Source organism: Oryza brachyantha, chromosome 5 (genome assembly GCF_000231095.2).
Source record: "Oryza brachyantha chromosome 5, ObraRS2, whole genome shotgun sequence".
In the NCBI taxonomy this organism is placed as follows: domain Eukaryota; kingdom Viridiplantae; phylum Streptophyta; class Magnoliopsida; order Poales; family Poaceae; genus Oryza; species Oryza brachyantha.
In genome coordinates, this window is record NC_023167.2 from 8,935,542 (window position 1) to 8,959,841 (window position 24,300).

Consider the following 24,300-nt stretch of genomic DNA (forward strand, 5'->3'; position numbering starts at 1 on the left):
TTTTCGGAACTAAACAAGGCCTCAATCATAGTTTACGTTTTAGTAAATCGCTATAAACAAAAATTATCTAAAAGTTTTACTTATACATTGTTTTTTTGGTTTTGTTAATTTTCTATGGCCTAGCAACCGCATAACGAATGATGAGAATGCTAATCAATTTTTTATAAAAAGACTTTGTGACAATGTCAAATTTAGAACAAGATGTGTTTGATAATTCTTTGTGTTCAAAAATTAATAGATAATGTTGATGACTTTTAGCACACGTTCAACCATTCGTTTTATTTAAAAAATTACATAATTATCATTTTTGTTGTGATTGGATTTTTTACTACATATATTTTAATTATAACTTACATTTTTGCAAATTTGCATAAAATTTTTGAATCAAATGTTTAGAAAGAGAATTTAATAAATTCGAAATTTAAAATTTGACAACTGATGTGACTGTATTCAACAATTTAAAAATGTTTATATTTTGGAACGAGAATAATAAGTCATATTTAAAATCTAATTAAAAACTAATATAGTAGTGGGACTTACTTTTTTTGCAGTCTAAAAATTTTTATTGTTATCCTTACGTTTTTGTAAAAAAATTATTGTGTCCTTACTAATTTAGAACAGCCAAAGAACATATAATGCATAGCATTTAACTACATACTCCTGCCATTCTAAAATAACTTTATTTTTTATCTATCTCACACATAACAATATAAATTAAAAAGAATATAATATTATCGACTTTATCAAATCTTAATACAATTGTCCTCCACTTTATCTAGTTATAATATAATTGTTTCCTAATTTCACAAATTCTAATGCAATGATTGCTTCAAAAGAACTTATTTTGGAATAAAGAAGAGCACAAGTTATTTTTGGACGGATGCATTAAATTCCAAGCACATTTGTAAAAACTTGAGAGCACGTAGTATGTAACATTTTATATTTTTATGTTTGAAGTAAAACATATTTGTAGAAATGTAATTTAAAAGTTGATTAGGAGTGCAATTGTAAAATTCTAAAACTGTTATAAAAAATTCAAGAAGGATATGCATGGCTAGAATTTACATTTTGCTCTTTTTCGGTAAGAGGGAAAATCCTCTAACGTTTGTGCTTAGCATGATTTTGGCAATGATTTAGTTTCTATGGGGCGGAGGGTGTAGCGCCGAAGAGTCCTCTCGGTAATAACCTCCGCTGATCTTACAAAACTTAAGTAAGAGAAAGACACTACGCTAATGCCAATGGCGCGCTAATGTTTTAGCTTAGCTTCCTGTTAACACTAAAATTTGATAAAATTTCTTATTGGATTCGGATAAGAAAAGACACAATAACATATGAAAATTTTATCTGGAAGAGTTTGAATTCAATAGGGAGTCATAAAGACCAAGACATGTCGGCATAATTTTATCTATTAATTAGAGTTGGTTTATGATTTTTCCTTTTATCTCTAAGAAGTTAGAGTCTAATAGAGACTTATTACTTATTTTTATCAATTAGGAAACAACGTTGTATTCGATAGGAATTAGAAATAGAGTCCAAATATGATTTGTTATTTCCTTTTACCTATCACAAGTCGTGTGCTGTATCCGATATGGACTCGTATCCGCCCACGGGTATAAATAGGTATACCCGGAGTTGTTGTAAATCATCTATCTACTTCTTAATACATAGATCAATTACTCTCGATGTATCGCCACTCTCTTCACCAAGGTTTTAATATAGGTGGAACTTGGTACCTGACGCGGGGTTGCATCATCTCAATCTCTGGCGAAGGGGTAAGTCTTATGTTCCGCCGGCCACGGTAATCATATCGGCTAGATTAGAACTGTCTCGGTTCAGTCCGTTCTTATGATTTGCTTGTACGGTTGCTAGTTATCGTATCAGTTTCAGCTTAGGTTACTTTTGTATCCTGAGTTGATCTGATTGATCACTTTGGGTGATTTATGTTGGTTTGATATTTACTATTTGACATATTCAATTTGATATTGTCCTAGTTCAGTCCGATCTATTAGACTGTATCTATCAAATAGTTTATATCATGCTAACGCATCTTGCTCAATATTTTATCGAAGTACCAGCCGATAAGTTATTGGTCATCGGCTTGATAACAATTTAGATCATTACTAGGCATAGTCTTGAATTGTCTCGGTTTGGTTTGATCTTTTATGATTATTCTTAGTAATCTAGACCAGATATTTTATAGATCTTGGTCATTTGTTAGTCGTTTATAGCCGATGATATTCGCCGATCCACATGTTCATTATATTTATATTAATAGAGTAGTCGATTGTCTTACTGCATTATTTTATACCAATCGGTTCGATTTACTTAGATCAGTAATTATTTTGTACTGCATCGGCTTATGAGATTTACGTGCTAGTTGGTTTTAGCCGATCGTAGCAAATGATTCACTATTTATTTAACTATTTGAGTTTATATGTGTCGGGTTCTCAGCCGATCCAAGTTGTCAACAGCCGATTGCTCAGCCTATCGGCTAAATACTGCTACATCGACATCCGATCGGCTAGTTACTCGGTTATCTATCGGCTATATCGGCTAGATAGCCAATCGGCTTATTTTTACTATTTATCTTATCAGTTGCAGGATCAAACTGACGGGCACGTCCACACACCATCTAAGAATTTAGCTTCTGCACTGGAGCGGTCTTAGAGTGACTCTCAGACCTTCGTGTGTGATACGTTAACGTTTACATTTTGACACGGTTTAGAGCCGAGTATCTATTTAAGTGGGTGTATCTGTGAAATATGAATAAAAAAGGGTTCATAACGTAGAAATTGCCGGTGGAATTAGAAGAAACGGACGAACTCATATTCATTCAGTCTCTTTTGTTGATTGGCCGTTGCAGAAAGGCGGTACACTTTGACCGATTCCTCTGTTGGCTACGCATTACCGTTTCACCGCGACAGTCAAGAAAACGAGAACCCAGACTTTACCTGAACTCTTGTTTTCTTTTTCCGATTAATATAACACTAACTTAATAAACCGCACAAACTTTTAACTTAAGAGCACTCCTAGGTAGCCTTGTATGATTGTATCCCGTAGTAATGTCTATTCTTTTAGTTGCGTATAGACTCGTATAAATAATTTTCACGATGTCTATGGCTAGGTTTAAAATTAAATATTCTCTCCACTCCTTTTTTCTCGTGTTAAGAAAAATAGATGCACAACGAAGATACGAAACTTTTACGTATATCTATGAGTTACAACAGAGTTTTTAGTATTATTTTAAAGAAACTGCAGGCGACGACGCCTAACATGTATACTACACTCTTCGTTTTATAATGTAAGATGTTTGACTTTTTTAAATGTAATGTTTGACTATTTGTCTTATTAAAAAAATTATGAAAATATCATTTATTTTACTCGTGACTTACTTTATTATCAAAATAACTTTAAGTACGACTTGTCATTTTTTATATTTATACTAAATTTTTAAATAAGACGAATGGTCAAACGTTATGGCTAAAAAATTAAACATTTTACGTTAGGAAACGGATGTAGTATATATTTTTGTTGGTTTTGTTCTCACCTTGGTTTTCAGTTCATGTAGAGACAACTCCAAAAATTAAACTAAAATACAGCTAGGTAAATTGGTTCTTTGCGCAAAGCGTAATAACCAGGTAGAGCATCAGAGCATGTAACGTATCAATTAAAGTTGTTTGATGGAAATATTGGACTACAGCACCTAGAAGCTAACGATTATTCTTTATTACTTTGTAGGTTTAACCTAAATCTTATCATAATCTTAGTAATTTCTTTCCACCCATCAGATGGTATAAATTGTCCTAATATTTAAAGGAACTCTGATTCTGTTAAATTAATTAATCAGCAAATCACATTTGCATATGCACCCGTTGTTTTGTTTTATTTCACTCGTTATGTATGAGAGAGCGTGTACCATTTTATTCAGTGACATGCTACCTGGGCTTTTAAATATAGCTGTTTCTGAAAAAAAAAACTTACTGGATTTTCAAATAACTGTTTAAATTAAGACTTCAACTTCCGTCCGTTTATATCCATTAAATAGTAACCACAAAATTATTCGCCTATTCAGCATTTTGTTTCACAAAAGCTTGTCACTGAAAAATAATCAAGCATATTAATCCATGTTCGAATCCTTGATTTAACACGAGTGCTTGTATTTATGTCTATTTTCTTAGCAGTAAACAAAGTATTCATCAACGGTGCCTAATATTCAAAGGTGCTTATACGTGTACCATATGCATGTGAACATTCACACGAGTATGCACGCGTGATGGCCACCGTTTTGCAAAACAAACAAAAAGGAAAAAAAGAAAAAGAAAGACTCGACGAAAAACAATCTGGCGTGACGCCAGAAGATGAGGTTACACGGGAGGTACGATGAGGAGGAATTTCCACGTGCCTTAGAACTTTCCTCGCTGTCGTAGATCGCCCTAGTTTTTCGACGGTCGCGATTCGTGAAGTTGAAAAAAACTCGCGAGAGAGACGGAACTGAAGGGAGCTCCCTCCGCCGCTTTGAACCCCCCTCGACTCGGCCAAGTGCCGACCCATCTTTTCATGTTAACTTATGTTTATAAAATAAAATTTATTTTTTTAACCTTAAATTTATAGCTGATTTTAAGATTTTTTATCCAAATTTATTTTTCCACTATATATTAATTATAAATTATTTTTATTTGTAAATATATCGTTTAGCTTTTGTTTTAAAAAATAGGGAGTACCAAACAATTACCCCCTGTGTATAGTCGCCCCGCGTCTCGGACCGGACAACCTCCGTTGGGGCTGCGGTCGTCAATCACAGGCGGTGGTGTCACCGGCCAGATGCATGCAGCGGTACACCGAACTGAGCTACTCAGGCTCAGGCTGTGTTGGGAGATATCACCTGGCGAGTACGGTCATATATTCATATATTTAAAATATTAAATGTATTTTAATTAAAAAATAAATTTTAGATTTTGTCTGAAAATCGCGAGATGAATCTTTTAAACATAATTAATTTGTCATTAATATATGTTGGTTACTGTAGCACTTATGGCTAATTATGTGCTAATTAGGCCTCACCCAACATCCCACGTATACCAAAAAAACTAGATATTTTACTTTATTAAATCTCACTATTACTGTTCGTAATTTTATTTAGTTTTAATATATTTGTTTGGTTGATAAACTCGAATACAATGTAATGCAATAGAATATTTTATTTTAGAAGGGAGTGGGCAGCTGGCAAATCGAATGCTTTCACCCCCATCACGTCTCACCCTTAGGCATGTTTAGTTCCCACAAAGTTTTTCCAAAAACATCATATCGAATTTTTAGACATTTAAATAGAGCATTAAATATACGTGAACATTAAAACTAATTATATAGTTATGGGGAAAATCGTGAGACGAATCTTTTGAGCCTAATTAGTACGTGATTAGCCATAAGTGTTACAGTAACCTATATATGCTAATGACGGATTAATTAGGCTCAAAAGATTCGTCTCGCAGTTTCTTGACGGGATCTATAATTTATTTTATAATTAGACAACGTTTAATACTTCAAATGTGTGTCGTATATTCGGTGCGATGTTTTTGCAAAAAAAAATACAAACTGAACAAAGGGTGAAGTCATCATCCTTTTCTTCTTTGATATAATACGGTGTACTACTTCCGTTTTCTCTTTATTTAACATTATTGATTTTTATATCTACCTTTAAAACTTCTGTGAAAATATATAAAATTACAGGTCACGCAAAAAATATTCTTAATGATAAAACAAAATTATAATAACATATTAATTATGTAAAATTATAAAATAAATCAAATGATCAAATATAAATTCAAATTTTACTCCATCCATTTTATATTATAAAATTTTCTAGATTTAACTAGATTCATCCATGTATCAGTGCATATATTTTGTATATATCTCTAGATTTATTAGCAAATATATGAATGTAGATAAGAACATAAAGTCTTGTAACGTGGAACGGAGAGAATAGAATTTAGTGCAGTAAAATAAAGAAAAACGGATGCAGTACTAGCCCTGTAATTTAATCTATCGGTGGTACACAACCATAATTCGACGACTTATCAATTTTACTTGCATCATCTACGGTAAATGATCTGTGGGCGTCTATCAATTTTATACTTGTTATCCATCATGAGTCCTTGTCCAGGCCGAAGAAAATTTCTATCTCTGTGACTGATTGGAACTATAAAAAAAACTAAATGATTTATCCGGACAATACTGATTAAGTACTCTTTTTTAAACACTGAAAAAAAATCAAACATTTTACATTTAAAACGAAGGGAGTAATTTTTAGTCCAAATACATTATAAATCGGTGTTCCATGGATTTCCATCAAGACGGACAGAGGGCACCCAACGTCCTGGTCTCCATAATTCCATCACTTTGTAATTATGTGCTCATGTTGACCCTTAGAAGATCCCATGGAATGCAAGCAAGAAAACAAAATCCTGGTTAGATGCGTGATTGTGCATTTTCAAACAAATGGTCATTCGAATCGTACCGTTCGGCTAGGTAGTTAGACCATCTCCAATAGCATGACTAAATACCTCTCTAAACTAAAATTTGGCAATTTAGCCTTAAAATTACTCTCCAAAGGACTAGCCAATCTGATGGCTTGGCCAAGTTACTCCTTTCACTGGCCAAATTTTGCTAGAGGCTTACCAAACACGGTCCCCACACCTCTCTCCCTCCCCTTCTCCCATCTTTTTCTCTCTTCCCTCTATGCCGTAGCCTACCGACCGCCTCCGTCCGCCATCAGTAGTCGGCCGCCGCCGTCGGCGCTCCCTCTGTGCCGCCCCCACCCGAAGTCGTGCAGACACGGTGCCGCCCCCTTCCCGAAGCCGCATCGGTGCGATGCCGCTCCCCTCCCCGAAGCCACGCCGCTCGGCGGCGCCTCCCCGTGCCGGTGCAGCGCGGCGCTGATCCGACAACGCCTCGCGCCCGGGTGGCGCCCCGCCGCTCCGACGACTCCTCGCGTCAGCGCGGTGCCGCGCCTCCGCCTGCTGCCTCTGAATCCGCGCCGCCTCCTCGCCCCTACGCCCCGCCGCCCGCTCCGGCGCTGCCGCGCCGCCCCGGCGTCCTCCGGTTCGTCCCCACGCCACCTCTGCCTCAGTGGAAGAGAAGGAAAGAGAAAGAAAGATAGAAAAGGAAGACGGAGAGAAAGAAAAGGAGGATGGTGACATGTGGGGTCATAATATCATAGACTCGTAATAAAGAAGAGGGTTGGAGAGATCGTTGGAGTAAAAAATAAATTTGAGTGGCCAAATAAAATAGAAAATAACTAAATAGGTATTTAGAAAGTCCAATTTGGACTGTCAGTTGGAGATGAACCGCTGAAGCTATCGGAGGCACGCCAAATAAAACACTTTATATTGTTAATTGATTATTGATTGTTATAATTTTGAGAAATAAATTTATTTGATTTTTAAGAAACTTCATGTAAAATATTTTCTAAAAAACATATCATTTAATTATTTGAAAACCATGTCCGTGAAAATTATTGGAGTTGCTCCAGCCAAATTCTCTGCCGAATTAGGTACAATATGAATGTTTCAACACTGTGGAAGCACCCACGGCCTTACATGTCAAAATTTGAATTTTTAATATTAAATATAGAGTTGATTTTAGATATATTTTTTAAAAATTTTTTGAATCTTAGCTTTCACATCGCTAAAATACTTATATAAAAGTTTTATTTATAAATTAATTTTTGTTCGTAAATATTAACTTTTTAGAAAACAAACGAAACGATCGCCCCAGCAGCATTTGCAGCAAAAACAAAAAAATCATATACCAACCAGTCATATATACGTGGCATAGTACGTCAAAATCTAGAAGATGAGAAAACATGATGTGTCAGCATCACGTTAATTCTTTTCAACATTGAATTGTTCTAATTTCTCTTCTCGTCCAAAGATCTTGATCTCTTTCCTTCTAGACGCTCTGACTTTCATCAATGTTAATCAGTTTCAGGATGCATGCTCCCACTGTTTTTGGTCTATCCATCGACGTCCCTTTCAATGGCTAGTTAGCTGCCAGGTTTCATCTGCAAATTAACTCAAGTTTAAGAGCGACAGGTCCACAGTTTCTAAACATGTGCATGACATATTTTAACAAGATGTCCTTTAATTACTCATTAATTTTGAAAGTAATATATAAATGTCTTTTTTATAAATATTAAATATTATTTCTAAATGAAACTTAAATGTTTATGATAATAATTCATATATATATATATATTTATTTATATATCTAATACTATCTCTGTCCCTAAATGTTTGATGCTGTTGACCTTTTTATACATGTTTGATCATTCTTTTATTCAATTTTTTTAAAAATATGTAAAGCTATATATATATGCATAAAAGTATATTTAACAATAAATAAAATGATAGAAAAATAATTAATAATTATGTAAATTTTTTGAATAAGACGAATAGTCAAACGTGTATAAAAAAGTTAACAGCGTCAAACATTTGGAGACAGATGAAGTATACTACTATAATTCTATAAACATCGCTAGTGACGGTGGCAGTGAATCTGCCACCACCACCAACTCCTTGTTTTTTTATCTATGCTCTATTTTTAAAAGAAACAACAATGGTGGATTTCATATATTAACTGTTCCCACCAACTCAAAGAAGAAAAGAACCGTGAGATTAATAGACCCATATGCAATAATTAAAATATGACATATAAAAATAATGTTAATAACATATTATGATATTTTTTAAATTAAATCCCATTAAAATGCACGGGCAATGTGCTAGTTATTATATAGTAAGATAAGGCTATAAGGCCCATGTTTAGTTTCGCCCGGGACCCCTACAAAATTAGGACTTGCCCTTTCATTCTTCTTAGCATATGCGGAATGAATTCAAATTCAGAAACATGACTGCACCTGAGACGTCCATAGATTTATTTTGAAAACCAATTTAATTTGAGAATCATGGTTAGTTTAATACTCTCTCCGGTTTCAAATAATTGACACCAGCTACTCTTCATTTAGTAACTTTGACCATTCATCTTTTTTTAAAAAAATATTGTGTATATCAAAAATATGTTATATTAATGATGTATGACGTATAAATATATAAAAGTATAACTTTTACTAATCATAACCTGATCACCTAAATGCTATTAATGGTCAAAGTTAAAACAGTAATGATCAACGGTGACGAGTAAACGAAGACGGAGAGAGTAATAAACAAGATGTCAAGCATTTAGATCTTGGCAGAGCTTACATATTTCAGAGCAAAAATATACAGGCCATCCTCTGACTTCATTACCTTAATGGGCTAGTCTTGAATAAAAAAGTAAATGGGCCTTTTTCTAGCAGAGACAAACTTCATCAGCCCAGCTGGCATACCCCCCCCCCCCCCCCCCCCCACACCAAAAAAAGAATGGCATAAAGGTTCAGGCAGTACGGTTATATTTATAATTAGGGGTAAAATCGATATATCCATGATAGTGTATGTATACAATTACCAACACTTCCAATGATCCCCTCCTTTAGCACTCATCTACCACTGCTATCTGCCACCGCTTGCGTTGGCCTCTGTGAGCCTGCTTAACGTTTATCATTTATGAAGATATTATAATCTCTTCGCTATTGGTCTCCATAATGTTTTAACGTTTTTCATGAATATATTACACACTTGTGCTTGATTCTCTTCTTTCGATTTTTCTTTGTCATTGTGTAAACTAGGTGTAGGCTTTTGAGAAACATATAATTATTCAATACCAATTTCACTTGCCCTTGTCAGTTAGATTATTACTACATCTGTTTTATAATATAAGATATTTGATTTTTTTGGTTGTAACGTTTGACCATTCGTCTTATTCAAAAATTTAGTACAAATATAAGAAATAATAAGATGTGCTTAAAGTTCTTTTGATAACAAAGTAAGTCACAAGCAAAATAAATGACATTTTCATAATTTTTTAAATAAGACAAATGGTCAAACATTACAAGCGAAAAAGTCAAACATCTTACATTATAAAACGGAGATAGTATTTTTTTCCAAGAATTATTAAATTCTTTAATTTATTTATTGAACCTTATTCATTATAATATTGAAGATGTTAATCTTTCTCTCATAAGAGTGTGACGATAGCAAGTCCATCATACAAATATCACATTGGACAATCTTGCGTACCCATGTTATAATATATGATAAATAAGGCTTATGTCTCCCTAAAATGAATATGTATCTCCACAGATATGCCAGCTCATGATCGAATATGTTGAACTTAATTTCATTTTGATAGTCATGTTTCTCATATAACATGTGAATCTTGACAAATTATAATTGATTAATGTCTGCTTTATGTGTTAGTGTCTTTGATATTTGAGTTAACTACATGTGTTAATTGCGAGTCATACCTTTTGTAAAGTCTGGATCAAAATATTTTGTTTCCTACATGAATAGGATGAACCTCAAGAGGGCCCGAGAATTAAGAACAACTTCAAGGTACAAAGGAAGCATGATTTTTCTAGCATGCTACTTTTACCGGGCTATAATTTTGTATACTTCATTGTATATATGTTGGTGGTGATGCAATTTTTCCCCCGAGGAAGCAAATGCATCGTGCGTATCAAACCCTATTATAATAATTGTAGTTACGAATAAATGATTTTCCATGTTTTATACGCCGTAGGTACCGTATACACGTTAAAAAGGGAGAATATATTTAGGGACAGGAAACCAAGCATCCAATGTTTTTAGCCCCATTTTAACAAAGCTAATGTTGTTTCTAGCCCATTTTAACAAAGCTAATGTTAGAAAACCCATAGTTATGAAATGCTTTGTTTGCAGACCCAAATCTTCAATTTTCCCTAATATATGTGTGTTCTCTGTTTGAGCAATTTTACGGTCTTTGAGAAGGTATCGGGATACCAAAATTTTAGTGTAAAATTAGGTACCTCCTAAAAATTTAGGTACCTCTCGGTACCTTCTAGTAAAATTGTTCTCTATATTTACCTTCTTAAGCCAGACTTATAGTCGGATGGATTGAGGTCTCGTTAAAGAAGGATTATGATGCACGCTTAAACAGAACAATTTCTCATGGTGTATTGGTTAGGGGAAATTGTTAGGAGGAAATAGGAGCCTGAGAGGTGAGGGTTTTTAACTCTCCTATTTGGATGGTGCATGTACAAGTTTGGGGAGAGATTGGGAAAGATTGTTTAGGAGTATCCCTTAAAATCCAATTCCTACAAAAACTTCCTACTATTCACTTCTCGACCACAAAACAAGAACCTGGAATAAAAATAAAACTCCTATGATCGATCCATCGATCAATTCTCTTATCTCTAAACTCTCAGTCCTCCTCCCAAAGGTTATCAAAATATAAAGATTCTTGGGATTTGAATCTTATATCAAAATATAAATATTTTTGTTACTGTTGACAATATATTTGTTTCATCAATCACTTCTCATTCAAACTTCTTGTCATTTTACCACAATTACCCTCTCATCCCTCTTTATGCCTCATTTATTAAGGGGCACATAGTCTTTTTCTTCATAAGCTTAATCCCTTCTAAAGTACAAGAAATACTTACATTTTTGACAGAACTACTTACACTTTTGACAGAACTAGTACTTTATAGAGAAAATCTAACAAATGTCATTTATAAACACTTAATTCTAATAAATGTCATCGACGAGTGCAATTTCTATAAAATGCCATCGTACAAACAAATTTGTCTAAGAAATACCATCGCTGTTAGGGTTCCGTCAGCATTTCTCCGTTAAGTTTTATAGTGTGAACAGTGTATTTAACGGCAAAAATAGACGGAACCATAACGACGATGGTATTTCTTAGATAAATTTATTTGTACGATGACATTTCCTAGAACTCGCGCTTGTCAATGGTATTTTTTAGCCTTAGACGTTTGTTAATGATATTTTTTAGATTTTCTCTAATTTATATATAGTGACCGATTTTTCACCACATAATTCCAAGCATAGTCCAAAGTTTAGACCAAGCTATATTTACAGTTGAATCTATGTTAGAAAAGCGTGCTCCTCTATTTCAAAATATAAAACGTATTTTGTTTCGTTTGGAAAGAGTTTAACTAAATATTACCCTATTAATATATCACTGTTGTGCTACAAAAGTATAGTAATAATAAGAAAGTACATTCAAATACGAAACTAATAATATCAGTTTTGCTTCATAAAAATTATATCATAATAAAATAATCTTTGGTCAAAACTTTGTTCTTAATCAAACAAAATACTCATGTTTTTAAATTGGAGCGAGTGCATAGCAAAAGTGTTCCATCCATATTTTAATGACAATTTGATAGTACTTGAGAAGGTAACAGGAGGTAAAAAATTTTAGTGTAAAATTTTGGCACCTAGGTATTAGGAGGTACCAAATTTTACACTAAAATAATTTTGGTATCTAGGTACTAGGAGGTAGCAAATTTTACACTAAAATTTTGGTACCTATCAGTATCTACTCAAGGACTGTAAAATTGCTCTATTTAATATATAGCTGTTGACTTTTTGACATATGATTGACTACTCATCTTATTCAAAAACTTCATAATTATCGGTTGATTTGTTGTAATTAAATTTATTAATGCATATAAACTTACATAATTATATATTTTGATGAAACTTTTAAATAAAACGAATGATCAAATATGTAAAAAAGCTAACGACGTTGACTGCTAAAATACGAACGGAGTATTACGACAGTAGGCATGCATCGTTTGCGCCAATATTACAAACAGTACAAGAAAGTTATAGGAGTTGTTAGTAATAGTTACAAATAGTAAGCATGCATAGTTTGGGCCAGACAACGGAGTGTTACAAATAGTAGGCATGCATCATTTATTAAAAAACAAAAGTCAATATAATATGAATTTACCTTCAGTAACTTGGTATAGACATCCATAAATTCATAATCCTCATGAATTCCTTTTCCATTGTTCTCTCTCCTTCTCAGCCTATTAGTACACCATGGTAACAAATTATGGTTTACCACTAAATAATAGATGGATTTCTTTATTTCTTGTTGCTTGTTTTATATACATACCTTATACTTTTGCTGTTTGGGTCCTTGCTATTTTTTTTATTATTTAGTCGATCAGCCCAATTCTTTTTTCGCTTCCATCCGCTGCTCCGGGTCTCTTTTTTTTCTTCGGACCAATACCATGGTAAATATTGTCAAGAATCTTGGACCCTATCTCTAAACTGGATTGATTAGTTGTGTTCCCTTGAACCATTTCTCCCACTTGCTTTCCAAGTGTGTCAAGAGCATTATCAACAAACACAAACCACTCTTCAAAATCTGCTACATGAGATGCCAAACTGATATATTTGTGTACAAGAAACTTATATCGATGTGAAGCATCTAGCTTGGGATTCTTTAGGACATGTCTTCCAGATGTATCATGGACAACCCAGCTTCTCGTGTCCATCTCTTGAGAATATGATGTTTTGGTAATTGCTTAATATTCATCACATCAAGGATCTTCAATGCATGGTTGCAAAGTATTCCTACCCTCTCAAATTGTTGACAGTCATATGACACTGTACTCTCTGAATGATTTACATCAACCATATACTCTTCTTCAATTGTTGAATCATCATCGAGAGATCTTATGCCAACAATATATGCTCCACCCTCATCCAATACTTTCGTATAAGCTGACATTGATCTTTCATATTCTTTTTGAAATGCCTACAAATCTGTGGAGTGTAAAACTTGCTTGTGATAGCATAGGAGTACTCATTAGATTGCATGGAAATTTTTCCTTGATTCATACTCCGAGTTGATCTCCTTGTCTCGCTTTCCTTGTACAGCTCTTTCAAAGTGATTAAAAAAAGCGTACAATGTTTAACTAAAATTTAAGTGATCCTTTGGATCACTGTTTAGTCCCTCACTTAATTGAGTACTTCACATTCCTAATGTGTACACATTGATCATAAAGCATTCAACCCACTTCTCTTTCGACTTGTAAATACTATCCAATTTTGCCAGACTTGCTCAATTTTTGCCAGATTCTCATGTTCATACATGCAAGCACTAAAATCAGCAAGAACGTTAGAGCCATCACTAGTCTTGTGATGGTCTATATGTTTGATTGCATTTTGCATTATATTAAAAGTGCATAAACCATGCCATGTTTGTGTAAATACCTCAAAGATAGCCTTTCTCATTGTAACATCTTGATCAGTGTATATAATTCGTGGTTGCTTGTGATTGTGGCATGACAAAAAGGCATAAAAAAGCCAACGGAAGGAGTCACATGTCTCATCATACATGAGAGCATCTCCAAAAACTATAGTTTCTCTGAAGTGATTAAATCCAACAAATACACCGAATGGTTGGTTTTCTCTTTTTGTCCAAAGCATATATCAAAAGTAACAACATCACCAAAGTGAGCATAATTGATTCTCATCTTTGCATCGGCCCAAAAGATATTTGTTATTTGCTCATCACTGTCCTACTGCAAAACATAATAAAAAGAAGGATTTTCTATGGCCTTATTCTTAAAATAGTTTAATAAGCTCCCAGCCTCACCATATTTCAACTCTTTTTGGCATCTAGTTCTCAAATAATTTTTTGATCACGACAAGTGTAGCCAAGATTAGATGACCACCAGCATGTCGAGCAGCCAACTCATGAGCGAAAGGCTTTCTCTTCAGAAATCTTGCACTGAGATGACATTAAATGAGAAGTTTATTGTGTTTGCAGTATATGGTTGTGCTCTACTTCCAGATCAGATATCTCATAGTTTTCATTTTCTTGATTCAGTGAAAGTCCCATGTGGACATTACATCCAATTCTCGTCTCAGCTTGGGGGTGCAGGGTGCTTGGTCAAGCAATCTCTTTTATTCTTGCCTCGAAAACCTTGTTTGGAGAAAACAAATCTAGCTAATGTGCTTTTCTTGGTTACATGATTTTTATTGTCACACTTCTTTCTAACATCAAAGCCCATCCGACCTCCATACGTGACCCAAAAGTTCCAAGCCTCCTTTGTGTATCACTAAATGCCATGCCCATTTGAGGCACCCAACTAGGTACAACTCTGCAAAAATATGTTTGTTGTTCACGGTCAACAAATAAAGTATTCATGGACAATGAAAATAGATTTGGTTTAACTGAACAATATTATCAAGAACTTAGGTAAATCATGCTATAGAAGAAGGTAGAAAAAACAGACCATAATATGAACAATTCCATTGAGTAGTATACATGTCTAGATTAAAAGTAAAATCATATATGCTTAAAGAAATATAGAAGAGAAAGACATTGTACGAGGGATCCAACAAGAGAAAGTTGATAGCATCACTTACCTGTTCGATGCAGTGGTACGATCATTTGGATGCTCCATGAAGGATTTGCTTGTTCTTGTTGTTTTTTTGTTCATGTAGGATCATTTGGTTGCTCCATTGGAGAAAGGTTTTACTGTTCTAGTTGTTTTGTTCTAGGATAAGGGCCCATTTGAATCACATGAATAAAAAATAGAGGAATAGGAAAAACATAGGATTTTGATAGGAATATAAGTGTAAAATAGAGGATGAATGACTGTTTGATTGGACCACAGGAAAAACACAGGAATTGGAGATATAGACTTAAAAGATTTTTTTTCATGAGGTTCAACCTCTTGTTAAATTTTCTCCAAAACTTGCATAGGAAGTTACGGGCCCCTTTGAATCATAGGAATGAAAAAACGGAGGAATAGGAAAAACATTGGATTCTGACAGGAATGTAAGCGTAAAACAGAGGATTGTAAAACACAGGAAAAACGTAGGAATGACTGTTTGATTGGACCACAGGAAAAACACAGGAATTTGAGGAGACATAAAGACTCATAGGATTTTTCCATGAGGTTCTACCTCTTGTTATATTTCCTCCAAAACTTGCATAGGAAGATGCAATCCATAGGAATTTCATAGGATTTCATAGAGTTCATTCTTTTGATTCAAATGGATTTGTAGAAAAAATTCCTATAGGAATAAAATCATCTAAAATTCTTATAAATTTCCTTTGAATCAAAGGGGGCCTACATTCTACAGGAATTTCATAGGATTTCATAGGATTCACTCCTTTGATTTAGGCCTTGTTTAGTTTCCAAAACTTTTTCCAAAAACATCACATCGAATTTTTGGACACATAAATAAAACATTAAATATAGATGAATCAAAAAACTAATTGCACAGTTATGGAAGAAATCTTGAGACGAATCTTTTGAACCTAATTAGTCTATGATTAGCCATAAGTGCTACAGTAACCAACATGTACTAAAGACGGATTCATTAGGCTCAAAAGATTCGTCTCGCGGTTTCCAGGCTAGTCGTGAAATTCGTTTTTTTCATTCGTGTCCGAAAAGCCATTCCGACATCCGATGAAACATTTGACGTGACACTTCTCCCAAAATTTTTCTCAATCTAAACACCCTCAAAGGTTTTATAGGAAAAATTTCTATAGGAATAAAATCCTATAAAATTCTTATGAAAATCCTTTGAATCAAAGGGGGCCTAAGTAAAGATTGGATGACGATCCATATTCTTGGCGCCAGAAACAAAGAGGGACATGCTGCTTTCGTTTGTTCCCGGGCGCTTTGCCGCTGCATATTTTATTTATTGATTTTTTTTGAGAGAAACAATAGATTTTGGTAAGGTTTGGCCCTTAAGAGCAAGCTCAATAGTATAGCCAACTACCGGCTCCAATTTATCTATATTCAATCTGATAGCCAATTCAAACCATAGTTATGTACAAAACATAAATACATGGTTCCACATGTTATACACACATGTTGTCTTGGAGCCCGTATGCAGCTGGCTACAAATTAGTAGCCCACCTCTTTTCTCTCTTTCTTCTTATCTCTTTAAAATATGCTTATAGCTGGTTTATAGCCTGCTATCGTACCTGCTCTAATTAATCTGTATGGTGGAACCATTGCATGCATGTGTTGATTTTAAGATGTATGGCATAGATGAATGCAACGGCAAGGGTTGCCGTTAAGCCCAAAGGCAGATGATATAGACCCCGTTTTATCATGCCCTTCGTTGGTACATGGTAAGAGTAGTTATAATAGCAGACTATAAGCCAACTATAAATATATTTTAAAAAAATAAGAGAGAAGAGAGAAGAGCAACATGCTATAGATTTGTATTTAGCTACATCACGGACTCCAAGACATATGACATATGTGACCAAATATTAATTGTGTAGTATATGTTTATATGTAACTATTATATGAATTAGTTATTAAGTTAGCTTTTGGTGATTTGGAGCCCAGCAGTTGGCTATACCATTGAACTTGCTCTAAAAGTTGATATACAGCTAGTGTACCGCAGGCTTCGCCGCTTGGACACTCCACTACCTTGCAAGAAACCCAGCCCCAGGCTCTACCCACGCGCCATGGCCTCCTCCGCCGGCACGGTCTGCAAGCACCACGGAGCATCGTCGGCGTCGACCCTCCGGCGGCTCCGCGTCTGCGTTGTCGTCTCCGTCGCGGCGCTCCTCCTCTTCACAGCCGTCGCCGCCACGGTGCTGGCTTTCGCCGCGGCCCGCCCGCGCCCCGCCGACGCCGCGGTCACCGCGCTCCGCCTCGCCTCGCTGTCCGTCTCGCCCGGAGGATCGCTCAACGCCACCCTCGACGCCGTCCTCGCCGTCCGCAACCCGAGCCCCGTCGCCGCGTTCGCGCACGCCGCCGGCCGCGCCGAGGTCTACTACCGCGGCGCGCTCGCCGCGGACGCCGACGTGCCGCCCGGGCGCGTCGCCGCGCGCGGCGAGGAGGCGCTGTCCGTCCGGCTCACCGTCCGCGCCGACCGCCTCGCCGGGCGCGCGGCCGAGCTGTTCGGCGACGTGGCCGGCGCCGGGGACGTGGCGCTCACCGTGCGCACGACCATGCTGGGCACGGTCACCGTCCTCGGCGTGCTCAGGCACAGCGTGGTGGTGATCACGGCGTGCACCGGCCGGGCATGAAGAGCTCGTCGTGCCGGATTCTGACCAAGTTCTAGCCATCCATTTGATTTTCTTCAGTAGAAGACTTGAAATTTTTTAATTTGTCTAATGTTATCTGAATGAACTCAACTTTCAAGGTTCTTTTTTTACTGTTAATAACTTAAAAAAATCAGAAGAATTCATGCAAATTTGCGCATCCAAGGTAATGGACACTTGAAGCATGACAACACACAACTGCAGTATGCATTGATGACACAACAAACATGCAACAGGCAGTTAGGACATGGTTTTTTTTATCGTCTTTTTAAAAGTATCGTAAGGTATAAAAAATTTTAGTGTAAAATTCTAATACAACTTTTATACTTAAAAAATATACCATCTCGAGATACTTTTCTAAGGATGATAAAAAACTATAGCAACACACAAAGGACACCAAATGAATTAAGCTGCTAATTAGTATTGTCTTCTCAATATCAGAATACAGTAATAAATAATACATGCATATAGCAAATGGTTATAGTAAATTGTCTGTCATACGTATCTTGTGACCAAACAGAATCTCAAAAATATGAAGTGAAATTTTCTGAAAACAGAAGCAAGCAACTACTCCATGTGACCGTCGACAGTGTCCTGTACTAGTGCTCTGAAAAAGAAAAGCCCGGTTTTTTTCGGATGCTGCAGGATCAAAACCATATCTATCATGTCATGTCATCCCAAGTACTGCTAGATGATGAAACCGAAATAGACTAAACTTCAGTGAGATATGCTGAGTTGCAAATTGACAAAAATTGTAAAGTGCTTTTTTTTGGGTCTCCAGAGCATCAGTTTAATGCTCTTTCTTCTCAGACAACATTGGGATCTTTGAGAGAAGCTTGTGATCAAGGACTGCGTATTGCTTCTTGATCTCGACCAGGGCCTTCTCGCCCACAACATCGACCTCGTCTTCGTATTTCTCGTACAGCATGGGTAACGTGTATGCCATCAGGAAGACTGCAAACAGTTAACAAGTTAACTAACTCAATATCCTATCATTATGAAATGTGTTGCTTGATCGAAACTACTGCTCCCTCCGTTTTATAATATAAGACTTTCTAGTCCTGCATAGATTCATATAAATGCTAATGAATGTATAAATTATATACATTCATCAATTGATGAATTTAATCAAGACTAGAAAGTCTTACAATATGAAATGGAGGTAGTAGTTGAAAAGGCTTCACTGAGACAATTTCCCTAGACATGATCAAAACTACACTATACAATTTCCTTTCATCTAACATGTTTGTAATGTCCAATTTAGCATAAAATCTAAGGGGAGCATTGCATTCGCATGTGTCTGCATTTTCTTGCCAGTAAATGCCAATGAAGATATTCATGATTAAGTTCAAAGTTTTGTTCTGAATTCACAAAAGGTTCCTTAAATTGTGCATAAATTAAGGCAATTATAGAACTAAATTGTTCTGAAATTTACTGTATAGTTTTAGAGAATGTGCATAAGAAGTGCGCATCGCCTGTATTAAGATATTAGGGGAAAAAGGTAAAGTAAAGCAAAGTCGATCTCTCACAAAACAAGAAATGACCTACGACCTAAAGCAGAACCATTTTACTGCAATTTTGAAAGTGTTCCTGTCAACAAGTACATTAAGGAGCACACTGCAAAATTCTCTTTCCATCCTGAATAAACTAAATTGCAGTGAAGGTAAAAGAGAGTTGATAGGATGCTTACTAGTGTAAGACAGAGTCAAGAAGCTGAAGCAGCTCCCAATTATAGAAATGAACCACAGGCCTCCAATCGTCTGCAAGAACAAGAAATGTTCCAGCATCACAACTGTGCATCACATTACTTGAAAAGTGAATAATAAAAGAAAAATAAAAATCAGATCTGGAGCATTACCATCAGATATGTTTTGAGGTCTTTCCCGGAAGCAACATGGCGTAATGTTAAGAAGGCCTCGTTGATTTCTTTCCTCAGAAGATGAGCAATCTTGAGGCATTGGACTTCAGATAGAATTACATCTGGGAACTTTGGAGGACCCCTGAAAATTCTGAAAGTGTTATATCGCCATCGAAAAAAAAATATGGATTTGTTATTCTACTCTGGCCATTCATTACATGATAATGAATGCTGAACACACACAAGCTTTCTTCCAAGAAATAAAAGGAGTTCAGCTTATACACTTGTGCTCTATAAATGGTACATTCAATATATAGAAATTAATTCTCCAGAATAAAGAGCAGGGCAAAAGCAACTATAGACCAACATGAATAACATTAAGATGATCATTTTTGTCACTACCTCTGAGTCCTGATAGCTCTGAAATTTGAAACCATTCCACTAAATTGATACTCATGTGTCAAGTCACACATAGATTTTTATAAGAGGATATGATTCCAATTCTTCTGACAGAAACAGATTGAAACTAAAACTAGCAGGCATCAGAACTTGTCACAGGAAGAATGGAGAGTTAATCGTTGCAGTTGCGGGACCTGTTGATGAACGAGGCAGCATTGGACCAGACGAAGCAGACGGTGAGGAAGACGATGAGCGAGTGGCAGAAGAAGGTGAGGAGGTGGTAGCCAATGCCCTCGAACAGCAACCAGATCACTGTCACACCTGCCAGAATGCTCCCTGACGTCTGCTTGTCCCTCCACAGCACAAGGTCAGCAGCTGAAGAAAAATTTTAAAAAACACACACACATGAAACCGGCGATGAATTGCATCAAAAGCAGACGTTCCAGGATCAAAATTAAGTAAAATCTGTTTCCAAATTTTCTTTATGGGGTGATCGGCAAACAAACATATTTGCAAATGAAAAATAATATGTGTATGTGTATAAAACTTTTATATATGTATTTGTAGTGATCTAAAACCGAGGTTGAAAAATAAACTACGATAAAAACCGTTCAAAATCAACTCCAAATTTAAGGCTGGAAATTCAAAATTTGGCTTAGCAGCTTAAGCAAACGCAAAAGGATGTAGGGTGTTAAGCTGAGGTTAAATTGTGAAAGGCCATATAGCCTAGTGGTTGCAGTGATCTAAGTAGCACATAAGGTCCTAGTTACCCTTCTTTTAAATAAAAAAAAGGGTGTTAAGCTGAGAGATGTATGGTCATTTATGAGATCGAATACTAATATTGATTGGTCGCAAAACCATAATATATATATATATATATATATATATATATATATATATATATATGTATGTGTTCATCTATCAATCTCTGGCGTACCTTTGCCTCCTCCTAGGACGTGATGCAGCGGGTTCGTCCGGCCGAACAGCCGCGTCTTCTTAGACTTGGACTTGTGGTGGTGCTTCTTGTCGTCGTCGGAGTCCGAGGAAGACGACGACGACGACGATTTCTTGTACTCATGGATCTTTTCGTTGATCTTCTCCAGCAGCGACCCGTGCTCCTCGCCCTCGGACATCATCCCCTCCCCTGACCATCCACCACACCACCACGGCAATTAACAAACACATATCACATGCCAATAACACTAGGACTGAAACTAACTATATCTTCTGAACATACATTTATTTCAAACAAAAAGGAAAAAAAATCCAACATTGATCCGTCTATATATATTTCAGGAAAATTGTTTAGCTAGAAAAGGGGAAAAAAACTAACATAAACACAGAATATACATTCCACTCAAGAACACATAAATCAGAACCAAACCAAATGGATAGTTCGATCAAAGACAAATTTATAGAAAGATATCAAGATCAAGAATGCAAGATCATGAACGACTTAGGAGGACGGTTTGTTGAGTTACTGATCTGAGCTCACCTGGATGTCCCTCCTTCTTTGTTTGTCTCCTCGTTGCAGCCCCTGTTGTTTATTTTTTTGGGTGGTTTTGTTCACCTCTCTCTGTCTCTATGTAGCTCTGAAGCTTTGTTTTTTTTTTCCTTGCGTTTCTGCTCTGGGAGGGGAAACCGATCGAAAGGGGCGGTCAGGAGGCAAAGGCGGGGGTGTGCATGCGTTATCTGGCGCTGCGATCGTTACGTGCCACGTGGACGGTCGGGATATCTCCACGTGGTAACGGGTCGGGGTGCTGGAGAAGTGGAGTGCGAGCGAACGCATGGGTGTTGCGTGCAGCGTGTGGACCTCCATGTAACAAGGAGGGAAGTTCTTCTTTTTTGCCCGCAGAAAGTGGAGTGTTTTTGTAAACTCTACAGCTAGGTGCTGCATGCATGCATGCACATACGTTAGTGCATAGCAATTCAGACAGCTGTATGAAAATATGAAAATGTAATAAAAGAGACTGGCTTTATAATGATAATCTACCTTACAATGCATCAACTGATTTTACTTATTATTCATCTTTCATTCGTTACCAATTATATGGAGTTTAATATGTTAGAAATTATCTCCCAATAAAAATAAGGCAAACACTTTTTATATATTAGAGACATTATATAAATATAAATATATATACTTTTCAAAGATAAAGTTCTATAAATATGAATTGTATATCTTTGTAATCAAAGTTCAATTACATTATTGATGCAATATGCACAGTTGCACAAACGGGCACAAGACATTGTTAGAACACCGACGACGATACCAAGACAAAGTTCCTGTTCAACACCATGTTTAGTTGCGCTAATCATAAAATCGATCAAGACTATTAGACCATTTGGACACCCAAATACCCAAAACATTAACAATAACATCAGAGATAAATCTCTGATAAATAAAAATGAGTATTTAGGGTGCTAGAAATATTCTGATGGCACCATCTTTTATGTGAAATAACTAATCAAATTTCCTGATCTATCAAATGATACATCACTATATAATATTATTTTAATCATTAAAAGATATGCACTTCCTGATAGTAACAAACGGAAACACAACCAATGGAAACATTATTTGTAATTTCACTATGTTGGAAACTATCATATATATATTTTAAACCGAAAAAACTCATACGATAAATATTTGCTAGGTATTATATGATCACATAATATTTGATTTAAATATATTTTTATGTAATATAGGAATACAAAAATATTTTTAAACTCATAAAACATATATTTTGAATTACATGTTATTTAAGAACTGAACTGTTGTTTTGTTCATTTAATATACACAAACGTTAATAAATATTTATTTATTATAAAAAAGACAGAAAGTTGTACTTGATGCAAAACATATTTGTGTAAAGTAGTTTTCATTAAGTTTAGCTCTATAGAATTTAAATTGTATGTTTATATTAATAATATAAATAAACTATTTAATAAAATTATTTTCGCAATGTGTGAACTTGATCTTGTAGTGATTCTTAAACTAGTGTATCAATTTGTTGTTGCAATGCATCTAAAATTAGTGTATAAACTTGGTCTTGCATGTTGTCAAATTACCATCCAAACTTGAAAACTTATAATGAAATGTTTGCCAACCAATAATTATATGCAAAGCTAATATAGTCAGTATTAACTAGTGGTTCACTGCTATTTTGTCAGAGTTTTTTAAATAATAATCGTATTAACAAATTTTTGATAGAAAAATAAATTCAAATGTTTGGTTTATTTGATTATATTTGAAAATTTTATGATACCTTATTTGCATTTCTAAATTGAGCCATAGCATTAACGTTGTATAGTAGTAGTAATATGACCATGCATAACACAAGCAAAATTAAATTCAATCTGCAAGTAATTAGATAAAAATATTAGTTTTTCTAGCAATTTTACTATTACTAACACCAAATCATGCCTTAAACCCTACCACCACAAATCCATGCTTTGATGAGAAGAAGGAATGGCGTAGCCTCAACGTCCACAAGCCTTGGTGCACTCGAATCTACATCTAGGTAAGTTGTTCGTTGTATGCCCACAAGTTGCTAGCTAAACTGTCAGTAGGCTTACCGTATCTATTTCAAACCTAAATTCATGTGAAACTTTAGTTTCTTTGTTCAAACTAGCACATGCTACCTTGGCATAATCCAAACAAAAATATCCTTTTTTGGGGATGTTTTCACTTTTTGTTTAGAGTAAAATGCAGTGGTGGTATGTAAACTTATACGTGGGTTTCATCTAGTTTCATAAACTTAAACATTGCATCCTTAGACCCCCTAAACTTGGTAAATGTATCATGCTTGGTCGTCTTCTTCCTCTCCTCACACTGAGCTCGGCGAAAAAGGCCATGACAAAGGTAAATCCAATGGCTGTCAGGCCAAGTGTCAGGTTTGCTCTGGACAACTCTCTAGGAGCAGCTGCCAAGAGTGGTAGTGTGGACAAGAGCGGCGTGTGTCCACAGGCTCTGAAGGGTGGGATTGGTTGGTGAGCTTTAGTGTACATGTCGCCTCAACCTCATCCATCATACTCAAAACCGTCCTAGACTCTGCCAC

The 24,300-nt window shown here is 35.7% G+C and overlaps 2 protein-coding genes across 2 annotated transcripts; one reads left to right on the forward strand and one right to left on the reverse strand.

Moving 5' to 3' along the window:
- The first annotated feature begins 17,400 nt into the window (after positions 1-17,400).
- LOC121054427 lies at positions 17,401-17,967 on the forward strand. Its single transcript, XM_040523936.1, has one exon. The coding sequence runs from the start codon at positions 17,401-17,403 to the stop codon at positions 17,965-17,967; it is 567 nt and encodes a 188-aa protein (XP_040379870.1).
- Positions 17,968-18,383: 416 nt separating this feature from the next.
- On the reverse strand, positions 18,384-21,878 carry LOC102708618 (reticulon-like protein B1). The gene is made up of 6 exons (XM_006654189.3): positions 21,735-21,878; positions 21,177-21,383; positions 20,434-20,614; positions 19,841-19,982; positions 19,673-19,742; positions 18,384-18,936 (listed from the first exon to the last, which is right to left on the reverse strand). Exons 2-6 carry the CDS (start codon positions 21,373-21,375, stop codon positions 18,773-18,775), a joined length of 756 nt encoding a protein of 251 aa, XP_006654252.1. The 5' UTR covers positions 21,376-21,383; positions 21,735-21,878; the 3' UTR covers positions 18,384-18,772.
- Between the last annotated feature and the right edge of the window lie 2,422 nt (positions 21,879-24,300).

Coding starts and splice junctions, on each gene's coding strand:
- LOC121054427 (XM_040523936.1), top strand. CDS start 17,401: ATGGCCTCCTCCGCCGGCACGGTCTGCAAGCACCACGGAGCATCGTCG.
- LOC102708618 (XM_006654189.3), bottom strand. CDS start 21,375: ATGATGTCCGAGGGCGAGGAGCACGGGTCGCTGCTGGAGAAGATCAAC. Junction 19,983..20,433: donor GCTGCCTCGTTCATCAACAG/GTCCCGCAACTG, acceptor CAGAATTTTCAG/GGGTCCTCCAAAGTTCCCAG. Junction 19,743..19,840: donor ACCTCAAAACATATCTGATG/GTAATGCTCCAG, acceptor TTGTTCTTGCAG/ACGATTGGAGGCCTGTGGTT.